The following is a 12,289-nucleotide window of genomic DNA, read 5'->3' on the forward strand; positions in this document are numbered from 1 at the left end:
CAGGCATCTATCATTGTAAGGACAGAGTGCCGCCCTTTCCGTGACGGGTGTTCCAGTGTAGTCAACCCAGTACCATTCTGCAAGTGGGAATCCCTCTCACAGTCCAACTTCTTTGCACAGTCTTCACGTGTCTGTTACATGACCCCAGATCCCATCAAGTTGATGATGAATAGCATCACTCACAACATCTGAGACATGACGGCTAGAGAGACCCTTCCCCACATCCTTACAACTTCAGTTCATGTCACTGCAAACATGATTGCATGCTCATCTGCCATGGAGGGCTTTCTGTGTCTGGGTGAATGCATCAGTCAGTTTCAAGACTGGACACATTTCAAACCCAGAGGCCTTAAATGAGAGCAGTACAGCACACACAGTACAGAGGATAGGGAGCCTCGATGTCGGAGCAATGTGGGAAACTGATAGGAGGTCAGGGTGCAGGCGTGAGGGGACCTCCATGATGTACCTTTCGTCCACAACAAGCTCAGAGGTGTGTGCTACTCACATTTTCTCCTATTTTTAAGGAGTCTTAGATTTAAGACCCTGTAAGTTCTCACAGCAATGGCACAACCCACTCTCTGATGTGCAACGAGTCACACAACACATCTAACAAGAATGAACGTCCCATTTCAACTTCTCTCAAGTCTTGTGGTCACATGCTGCAGTTGTTTGGGGGACATGTGCACGCTGGAGAATGCTGTCTTGTCATAGGATTAAACAGGTGTCCTTACACAACTGATCAAAAGGACTCCAAGCTTTTCATAGCTATCAAATCTCTAGTGAGTCTTTGATACAGTCACAGAGAGACTTTTTTTGGAAGCTAGAGTTATTTTCAAAATTCATTTTGTTCCTCAAGAAAAATATTTAAGGGAAAAAAAAACAAAAAACAAAACAAAACAAAAAAAACCCAAAACCAACCAAACAAACAAAACAGGACCAGAGAGATGACACAGATGTTGACACCATAGGCTACTTTTCCTGAGGTTCCAGGTTCAATCCCCAGCACCCACAAGTCTGCTGTCCATAACCATCTCCAACTCCAGTTTCTAGGGATCTGATGGCCTCTTCTGGCCTCTATCAGCATGCACACACGTGGTACACACACACACACACACACATACACACACACACACCACCACCACCACCACACAATATTTTTAAAGAAAAAAATATCAAAAGCTAAATTCTTTACATTTTATTTGAGAAAATTATACATGTTAAATTTCAGTAAAGACAGGGAAGCAATTCTAATTTACACACCTGAAGGTTCTTAGAAAACAGCCTACAGAAAAACCTAGCAGCTTTGGTGGGTATCTGCCCTCAAAAGTAAGAAAAGGATCAAGTGAAAACGTTTGCCAGAAGAGGATCAATTTTGTAAAAGCATCTTTTCCTGTGTAAATATTCATCTGTAGCCTGTACACCACACCTTATTTCAGATCACGTTATTGCCCTGAGCATAAGGTGAAGATGTGATAAATACAAATTAAACTGAAGAGCTGGCAAGCACCCTTAAATGCATCCTTCCTAACAACCAAACCAGCTTTTACTTTTCAGCCTTTTGGTGACACGATTCAACAGGGGGTCATATTCCAATTGATTGGCTCCTTGGAAGATGTAGTAGTGTCCTAAAATGGGAACAAATTCAATTGTTTAATTCTCACGTTGTGTTCCTTTAAAACATAGAGTTGATTTTAAAGATTACCTAGACTACAAAACGTGTGATTGAGATGTTAATATCAGGGACCTTGGCAGTGCACCCTGCCCTGAGAAAGTCGCTCTCTGGGTGGATGTCTCAAGAGAGGACATGGGTCTAGGTCAGGCACACAGGGATCTTGAAGGAGGAAAAGGCTGGAGAGAATTCAATCTTGTTCTTAAATCTTGGTCCACTCAGTAGGAGGGAGAAGGAATGAAACAAGATTTCCATTCTTGTTAAATGTGTTATGCGGCTCATCTCACACAATGTAGACTGTATCATCGCTATGTGACACTGACAGGCGACTTTGTTCACACCACACAGGCAAGCATCTTACACCCACCCTGGGTCCCAGTCTGCATTCAATATTCCCCAATATTTCCTCAGTCTACTTACCTTTGAAATAAAAACCTGCATCAATTTTAGGCTGAATTCCCTTGAAGTGCATGGAAATAAGTTTGGGATAACTAGGGTCCATGGACTGTTGCCTCACATCATACCTGCAGGAGGAAATGGTCAGCAGGGACACAATGAGAAGATGGACATCATAACAGGAAGCACATATCCATCATTTCCCAAAAGTGTTTTAAACGTACTGGTGAAAAGTAGAAAGACCTAAACAGTTGGTTGATTTTCCCTAAGTTGCTACAGGGGTCAAAACTTGGCCCTTGACTCTAGTCAAATCTCTTCCTACTCTCACAGTGCCTTTCCCATTGCTCAGTCCCTTCCCATGCAGCCTGACATTGAAGAGGGCTTGATACCTGACAGCCCTCAGTGGCCCAATGATTACTTGCCTATCACCATTTTTTTGCAAATCTTTTCTACCAAGACACATATCAATGGTTTTATCCCATAGTGAAGAGTCATGGAAACAATGGGTTTTGAACATCATGTTAAAGAAAAACTAAAAGTAAATCACGTCATGTCCACACTGGAGAACGGGGCTCTAATATTTCCATAAAGTCTCTTTCAGAACTGAGTGAAAAGAGTCAATTTTCTCCAGACTTCCATGGAACAATTGAACATGGTCGTTGTCTTCTTTTTCATTCAGTTTAGTTCTCCGACCATTGTTTGTTCCACACTGGCCCTCTGGCATCAAGGAAACAGAAATTCCTTGGTCAGTTGAAAATATAAAGGAGAGCCAGTAGTCAGACAAATTTCTAAGAATGTTGGGTTATGGCAGGTTGTGGTGGCACACACCTTTAATCTTAGCACTCAGGAGGTAGAAGCAGGTGGTTATCTGTGAGTTTGAGGCAAGCCTGGTCTACAGAGTGAGTTCCAGGACAGCCAGAACTATTTCACAGGAAACCCTGTCTTGAAAAATCAATCAATCAATCAATCAATCAATCAATCACAACAACAAAATACAGACTGCTGGATTACAATAAATTGCACCTGTTTGTCACCTCTCCAGAACGTCTTATTTGGTGAAACCACAAGTCCTATTTCTCAAACAAGGCTAACATTGGCAAATCAATTTATGTCATAAATATATGGCATTCAGTTGAAATTAGATGTTGAATTTTAAACATTCAAGAAAACATAGAGGCTTTACTATCTTAGTATATCCTGTTATGTCCCTCCCTTCTTCAACATTAGGTGAGTAAGACAACCAGGCCTGCTGAAATGAGCACCTGGCCTCCCTGTGGTTCACTTGTCACTCGAAGGACAGGTTACTCATTTTGTCTGCTATGAGAAGGAGTCCTGGAGTCCAGACACTCTCCAAAATGAAAATAAATCAAAAACCCATGGCCTAGAGGAAAGAACCAGGTTGACCATATTCTCTTGTTGCATCTCCCAAGAAAGGGAAAGAAATTAGAAACTTTCATAGAAAAGCCACCTTCTGTATCAGCACCCTATAGGCAGAAACATCAACAAAATAAAAATTAAGAATATACTAGATGATCATTAAAAAAACAAACAAAAGCTGCCTTCTGGAAATCTCCATGCTGTGCCTGCGCCTCAAATCTTAGTGGATGAAATACCAGCCATTGGATCTCACCTCCAATATTGTCTATCCACGAAGAAGTAGACCTTATGACGGGATGGGTCAAAGATGGCTGCATCAATCTTATTCACAAACGCAGGGAAGCCCAGAGAGTGTATGCTTCTGGGATAGTATGGCTGTGGCACTAAGTTGTTTATTAACCAGTACTTGTCATCTGTAAGGACAAAGACAAAAAGCACAACAAATCACTCCAAAGAATAATACAAATACTGGCTTAATATAAAACATCTCTCTTGTGCAGATTTTATTTGTGCTGGGGTGGGGGTGGGGCAAGCCGGAGCCCCCATCAATAGTAAGTAGGTTCTCTGTCACTGAGAAATGTTACCCCCACCCTGGTTTTGTTCGCAATCATTGGCTTACTTCCTTGGCTCTGTGGTTTGGATGTTTTAAGTGCCACCATCTCATATGTTACACACCTATCCTAAAAGTTGTATTTCTTGTATAGCTGAGCTTATAGGTTAACTTATCAATCAGATCTCTGATTGCAGAAGTGATACCTTGTCCTTTACTTCTCTTCCCCTTAAAGCATTCTCGGTGACAGAACCAAGCATTGGGATTACCTTTAAAAAGAAAGAGTTGATTTCTGCCTTTGATTTCATAAGCAGCTTGAATACCAGCTGGGATGGTTGGCCACATGGAAGAAACTGAAGTGATATTGGTGTCTGGATTTCCAGGCAGCTTCCACCACAAGAACCTGGTGGTAAATGCATTTCATATATGTGAAAAATTGCTGTAGGTGTACATTCTTCAAAACACAATGGGAACTTGTGAAATTATTCAGTATTTCCTCATTTTTACATCCTAGTCCATAGATTTCTGTGTGCTAACATCGTGAAAGAGAACCTGACTTAAACAGGAACACTAAAATAGAAATACCCAAAGTCTGGATTCCAGGGATCTCAGATTCTGGTGTGGCTTCACAAGATTGTAAGGTACGGTTATCTGGTGTTGAAGAGTTACTGTTTTATAATCTCAAAAGCAGGAATCCACCCTCCCTCCCACATGTTAGCCCTCTCTGCTCCTCTCCCCAGCATCTGTCTCCATCTCTGCTCCAAAACAGAAACTAGGAGTCATTCTGGAATTTTCCATGCACAAGGAAGTCTACACATGATCTTCTTCAAGAGTTAGTGAGTGTGTGTGTGTGTGTGTGTGTGTGTGTGTGTGTAGGTGTTGATGTATGTATATGTATATGTACATGTACATGTACATGTATATGTGTTTGCACACCTGTGTGTGGAGACGACAAGTGTCTTCCTCAATCACTTCCACCGCCTATCTTTGGAGACATATGTTCTCATTGAGCCTGGACTTTTGGGTTCAGTTAGACTAGTTTAGACTCCACAAGTCCCAGAAGTCCTAATCTCCTTCCCTGCACTGGGATTCATAATCTGTGTGGCTGTCCCTCAACATTTCTATGTGGGGCTGGGTGATGGGAGATGTCATTCTGTAAATATGTTTCTCTTACTGGTTAATGAATAAAGCACTGTTGGCCAATAGGAAAGGAAGATAGATGGGACTAGGAGACAAGGAGGATTCAAGGAAGTAGTAGGGAGGAGTCAGCATGTAGCGACTGGAGAGAACAGAGGTCCAGATCCACTTTCTGGTAAGATGAGACCACGTGGAAATACTCAGATTAATAAAAATGGGTTAATATTTAAGACAAAGCTAGCCGATAAGAAACTAGTACTTGGCCAACAGCTTTATATCAAATACAGAGTCTCTGTGTGTTATTTGGGGCTGGCGCCGTGGTAGGTCCAGGCCTGCAGGGAAAACCTACTCGCAATAGCTCGGGATTAATTTCAGACCCCCTTGCTGGACACTGCACACTTTGCCAACAGACCCATCCCCCAATCTCCGAGACCTCATCATTTTTACCTATGCTTCTCCATGTCCTGTCTTTTAATTCCCCATCCAGATTCCTACAAAGTTAATTTCTTCACACACTAACTTCCTAGTCAGCACAAATGGTATCACACCAATTCACTGTTTTAAAAAATCTAATATCTCTCTGAAACTTGGGATTCAAGTTCTGCAAATTTGCCTTACAAATTTGATCTACATCCTTTAAATATCTTCTGACAACAAACAATAAAAAGCTAACAAATTTAACCACGTATCACATGACATTGATTGACTATGAAAATGATCATACCTGTCATTAAAGAAAAGGATTTTATCCCCCACTGTTGTGACAGCATCAAAGTTCAAGCTTTGCTGACAGACAGTTGATGATGGGCTAACAGGGTTTCCCAAGTGTGGGGCTTTCACTGAGGACCCTGAAAAGTACATTTTGATGTTTGTTTGGTGAAATTTTGTAAGAGGAAAGACTATCTCACAACATACACATGGGGTTTAAATTACTAAAAATTTCCAAACATACAAATGAGAGTATTCAGAAGAATTCATGGCATTGTTTGGCAAATTATGAGGTTCATCTTACCATAGAGAGACTGAATACTATTTATGTCATCAGCAGAGAGGCGGAATTTGTTGGGGTTAAGATAACTATAGCTTGGGTACATTATTGACTTTGGGTTGTTGGAATGCTTCAGTCCCAAGGAATGGCCAAGCTCATGAACAGCAACAAGGAACAGGTTTGTGCCTAAAATGCAAGAAATTAAAAAAACAAATCTACGAAGTAGATTATCACTTTTTATTTAACTCACAAATAAAATTGTACATGTTGATGGGGTATTATGTTTTGATGCCTACACTCATTGCATAATGTTCAAGACCAGATAAATATATCTCATCAAATATGTACCATTTGTTTTTGGTGAAAGCACTCAAAATCCTTTCTTCCAGCCTTTTGAAATAAATAATGTCCTATTGTCGATAGCTGTATTGCTGAGCCACATGGATGGCTCCATGCTCCTAACTGTGACTTCGTACCAAGGGATCAGCCATCACCCACCTGCCTCCCCTTTCTCCTCAGCCACTGGTACTCACCACTCTGCTGTCAGTATTTGTGAGAGCAACTTTTCTCATATCTAAATATGAATGAGATAATAGGGTGCTCGTCTTCTTAAGCCTGGCCTTTTTATAGAAACCCCAGGTCCATTTATGTGATAGAAGTCCATCCTTTAGTGGCTGAATGTCGTCCCCTGTGACTATGCCATGCACATGAGTGCAGGTGCCTGCAGAGGCCACAGTTGGGCAGTTATGACCTGCCTGACCTGTGTCCTGGGAATAAAACTAGAATGCTGGCCCTCGACAAGCTCAGTGTGCTCTCTTAGCCTCTGAGCAACTCTCCACCCCATTGCCTTGTCATTTGGAAGGAAACAACGCACTTCTAACAGTAGAGGGGGCATTTGAGAATCCCTTACTTATTTCCCCACTCTTTCCAATAGCTTTTCTCAGCCTCAGTAGTGTCATTATAGGCTAAATAAGTATTGTCAGAGCAATCCTCTATTACCAGGAATAGCCAGGCAGAGGTGGCACACACCTTTAATCCTAGCACTGGGGAGGCAGAGACAAGCAGATCTCTCTGAGTTCAAGGCCAGGCTGGTCCACAAAGCTACACAGAGAAACTCTGTCTCAGAAAAAGAAAAAAAAAAAAGGCCAATAATCAATAGCACATGTTCTAGTCATACACAAACTTGCTACTGACTTTTGTTTGCTCTCCTCAGGTGAGAGCAGCTGCATTGATTTATGTTTCTTAGGATCATTAGAATTCCAAGGCATTGTCACTTGGTGAAGAACTTACAACCAGCCTCCAAATGACCCTGGAGAAAATCTCACACATGGACCATGTCTGGTTGAGAATTTGCAGCTCAGTAAGTACCAAATTATACATGATTTACCTCTGCAGACTTCAAAATGCCTTTACCAAAGCTGTGTCACCAAAGCCGTAGGCTGTGTGTCTACCTTTCTAGTAGACATGCTATATGTAATATGGCTATACAGCATATGAAAATCAATCAAAGAAGGGGGATTCAGAGAGACCACATTCTTGAAGGTCTTCCTATGTCTTCCACATGAATTATATAAGTAAGAGCTTCCAAGAGATATTAGAAAAGCTACTGAAATGTTGGCTTAAAGCATCTTAGGGATGGCCTCCAATAATAATAATAATAGTAGTAAAGGTATAATAAATTAACCTCATCCCCCATTATCTGAGTGAGAGAAGTTACCGTCCCAATTGATTGCTTGGACATTCTGAAAATGGTATCCCAAGATCATGCAAGGCTCCAAGATGACCTAAAGAGCTTCTACTTCTCCATAGGGGTTCTGTAAATATTTTATAAATATCTTGCCACCTTATCATAAGTCTAAGAAATTGTCAACAAACAATCTATCACAGAATTAGTGTTTGCTTTTAAGTTTATAGATTTTACATGTCCAAACCCTTTCCAAGAGTTTACAGCCCAGAACTTGCTCATTGGATCTCTAACGTAATCACACCCAATATTCCAATTTGCAGTAAGGAAAAACTGAACTAAGTATAGAAAACCTTAAATTTGATTTAGAGGTGAACAATCAGAATCTGATATTTAAGACTTATTATTTTATCAGAAATATATTCTTTCAAGATCAGGGCTTATCTTAAATCTAGTTAAATTTAGTTACAGCTAGTTTTCATTAAAAACAAAACCAAACCTCTCCTACCTTGAGAGCCTTTACTCCAGGTCTCTGCCTCATCGAAATGTGCATCTCCTTGAATACCAGGTCCAGGGTAAAAAGCGTGAGCTAATGTACCACCTTGGCCATCAAAAGGACTGTAGTCTCCATGAGCTTTTTAAATGAAGGAAAGCCATTAGTCAGCTACATCTAATCAGAAAGCATGGCATCACAGGGCACAGCACTTGGTGTCATGATGTGGTGTGGTGACCGATGCTGCCACACCGCCAGGCAAATGACAGAAGTGAAGCTGGGTACCTCTAGATGCAAAGAGTATCATGATGTCCGCCTCGCCTGTATAAACCTTCCTGAATCTCAGCGGGGTCACGTCGCTCCAGACATGAAAAGCTTTCTGAAATGCGTGGTCCACGTCCTCCCGCTTCATGTCAGGGGTGTAGTTATAGATCCTGTGTTAGAGAAAGAGGGGAACAAATATGACACCGTTGGTTAACTTTGTCTCCTCTAGTCTCTCCGCTCTGTACCCACACCTGCTGGAAGAACTTCCCCATGTATGGACAGTCCATGCTTTAAAAAATGCTGAAGTTCAAACATTTTTTTCCCCTTTTGGACAACTTTTATCCATCAAAATGTAAATGAATTTCTTCTTATTGATAAGTTATTAGTAATTATTGTGAAGGATTTGCTTTCTTTTTTATTCATTCATTTTTTTACATTCCAATCCTAGTTCTCCCTTCCTCCTCTCTTCCCACTCCCCCCACTCCCTCCCTCCTCCCATTTACGCCATGGAAAGGGTAAGACCTCCCCTAAGAAGTCTACTAAGTCTGTCCCATCATCTAGGTGAGCAGGACCAATGCACCTCTCCACCCCACACCCCTGTGTCTAGGCTGGGAAAGGTATCTCTCCATGTAGAATGGGCTCCACTAAGTCAGTTTGTGCATTAGTGTCAGATCTTGGACCCATTGCCAGTGGCCTCATATACTGTCCCAGTCACACCATTGCCACTTAGATTAAGAGAGTTTTATGTGGGTTCCCCATTTGTCAGACCTGAGTGAGTAATCTCTCACTAGCTCAGAATAGCTGATTCTGTGGGTTTCCCCATCATGATCTTGACTCCTTTATTCATATTATTGTCCCTACCTCACTTCGACCATACTCCAGGAGCTTAGCCCAATGGTTAGTTGTGGATTTCTGCATCTGCTTCCATTTGTTTCTGGAAGAGGGTTCAAGCTTCTCTGGGTTGTGGATTATAGCCTGGGTATCTTTTGCTTTATGTCTAATACCCACTGATGAGTGAGTACATACTATATTTGTCTTTCTGGTTTTGGGTTACCTCACTTAGGATGGTTTTTCCTACTTCTGTCCATTTGTCTGTGAATTTTAGGATGTCATTGTTTCTTTCCGCTGAGTAGTACTGCATTGTGTAAATATACCACATTTTCTTCATCCATTCTTCAGTTGAAACCTCGTAAAAGAGGATTTGCTTTCATAAACTGTGCCCAAATTCCACATTTGTCCATCTTTAATGTTCTTCAGACTTCTGTCTTTTATTTATATTCAATTCAGTTTCGTTCTGTTTGCTAGCAGGTTTTCTGCTCTGCTCTGGACTGACTGACAAGCGAATGGCTGCAAGTCTTCCTTCAGTGAACAACTCTCCTTACAGAGACAATGAACTGTGTGTGTGTGTGTGTGTGTGTGTGTGTGTGTGTGTGTGTGTGTGTGGTGTGCTGTGTTTATACACATATTCACGTGTGTAAGTAAGTATGTGTGTCATGTGTGCGTGCATATAGAGGCCTGAAGTTGACTCAAGTATCTTCCTCAATCATGCCCCAATCATCTCGCCATCCAGTTTTCCCTGGGCATCCCCTATCTCTGCTTCCATGTGCTGGTATTGCAGACAGCCGCCATGCCTGTAATGGCATTCACATGGACTCTTGGGGTCTGAACTCTGACCCCCATGTATGGCAAGCACTTTGCTCATTGAGCCATCACACCAGCCTGGAAATAATGAATGCCTTAGTGTTAACGCCTTAGAGTTAAACCTTTGCTGTGGCTAAATGTTTCGGGTTTCTAGAAGGCACACCCCTTGGAAAGTAGAATTCCCTGGGGCATATACAGACATTACCTGTAGGTGAGATGACGCTTCGTCCATGTTGTTGTCCCCGCTGCTGCCCTGAGACTCTGCACATCAGGAACTCCACATCGAGGAGTGTGCATTGTCACCAGAGTCTGGTTGTCCAGACGCCCGGTTATTTTGAGCCCAAAGAACTGTTGCATTTCCTGGACTTTTTCTTCTAGGGGGTTTCGATTGGCTTTCCAGTCTGTCTTTTGAATTCTGTCCTCGTTAAAGTCGTAATATTTTGTCAAGTACCTCTGGACAAAACACAAGTAATATGCACAGTCACACGGTACATGTTGTACATGGCCAGGGTTCCGCTGGGAGCCCTGCAAATATGGCCGGCAACATGCTGATGTTCCCGGGCCAGGTATTTTAATCGCAGCCTACATTATTAATATTTAGACATCAATGACAAGGAAGAAAAATTTAACTTCCTATGCTATTTAAACATGTCATAGTCAGATTCCCCAAAGCCTAGCGGAAAAACTGCTTCTTGAGATTTGCTTCTGGGTTTTTAGAAGCTATTTTAGCATTGAGCATATAAGGACACATTGTAAGTGGTAAAATCTTTATTGTCAGGGTGCTCAAACCATTTAGGTTGCATCAAAACTTGACTTAACTGGCAGAGGTAGCTTAGTGGTGGGGCACTTGCCTAGCATGCTCAAAGATCTGGGTTTGATCCCCAGCATTGGGGAAAATCTTGACACAGCAGAAGACTTGAATAAAATGAAAGTCAAAATAATGTTAGAAAATAGAGCCAGCTTCAGAGGAGGCCAATACAGAAGGGCCATCTGAGTCCACAAGTTCAAGGCCAGACAAGGCAACGCAGCTGGCCTGGTCTCAAAAAGGAATTTTAGAAAGCAGGAGGTCATTTTTTAAATTATAAAAAGATAAGGTTTAAAAGCACTTATGAATGAATATCTGAGATAAACCAGCATAGATGGAGGATGCTATAACTATCATGAAAATTTGAACCTGCCACACAGATTAAGTCATGTCCAAATATCACATCATTAATGGACACTAAATTACTAACACAGACAAAAGGCAAAATGGGGTCGGAGACCAAAACACAGCACTCTACCAGAAATGCAATCCAATTATATCGAGCTAAACTTTTTACCCAAAGGTTTACATTCTTACAAAATCATCATGTCATTTGGATGATCCTCTATGGAAAGCCAAACATGCTAAAAAGAATTAAATCATACTTTTCAAATAAAACTTGCAAAGTTAGCAGATATCAAAGACACGGGCTAGACCAGGGCAGCCCTGCCATACTCACTTCTGCAAATTCTGTTTCGTTTATGGGAATGGCAACACAGGCAGACACCTGCCAGACCACGAGGAGCACGAGGAATGTCATTGTGAGCAGAGTCCTTACAGCAGAGCCTGTTCTTCACTCTGCTCCCTAAGTTCCCTTAAAGCCCGCTTTATATAACGCTTTACTCCGGATCTGTGAACGTGAAATCCTCTGAGTGACTCACAGTTGATATCATCCCTTACTGTACTTCAGAATCATGTGACAGTGGGTCAAAGTGTCATCACTCACCTAAGCATCTCTAGTGTATTTCTTCAAAATCACCAGTGAGCCTGAGCTGCTACTTCCTTATGAGCATAGGTAAGTCACAAGGACAACAAATCTACCAAAGACTCAAAGACAACTCTGCCAGTAGAATTTTGGAAAGCTTGGTGTTGTCGATTCTCCTCATGATGCTTTCCTTATACCCATTATAGAAGAAGTGTTTTAAAGGAGATTTTAAAAGAATGTGTGAAGAAAATAGTTTTGCTAGAATACGCTGTGCTGTGTGGACAAGGCTCTGTCCAACCCCTTTAATCCCGTCCCAAGCAGCTTCTAGATGAAGGGTCTAGTGCATGGGTATACAAGTGG

At 41.7% G+C, this 12,289-nt stretch overlaps 1 protein-coding gene across 1 annotated transcript; it reads right to left on the bottom strand.

The window, feature by feature from the left end:
* Positions 1-1,240: 1,240 nt before the first annotated feature.
* Mmp12 (matrix metallopeptidase 12) lies at positions 1,241-11,767 on the bottom strand. The gene is made up of 10 exons (XM_051200122.1): positions 11,684-11,767; positions 10,405-10,652; positions 8,580-8,728; positions 8,310-8,435; positions 6,142-6,303; positions 5,854-5,977; positions 4,262-4,395; positions 3,696-3,855; positions 2,090-2,193; positions 1,241-1,625 (listed from the first exon to the last, which is right to left on the bottom strand). Exons 1-10 carry the CDS (start codon positions 11,762-11,764, stop codon positions 1,525-1,527), a joined length of 1,389 nt encoding a protein of 462 aa, XP_051056079.1. The 5' UTR covers positions 11,765-11,767; the 3' UTR covers positions 1,241-1,524.
* Between the last annotated feature and the right edge of the window lie 522 nt (positions 11,768-12,289).

The sequence above is a fragment of the Phodopus roborovskii genome, unplaced genomic scaffold (assembly GCF_943737965.1).
Source record: "Phodopus roborovskii unplaced genomic scaffold, PHOROB, whole genome shotgun sequence".
Taxonomy (NCBI): Eukaryota; Metazoa; Chordata; class Mammalia; order Rodentia; family Cricetidae; genus Phodopus; species Phodopus roborovskii.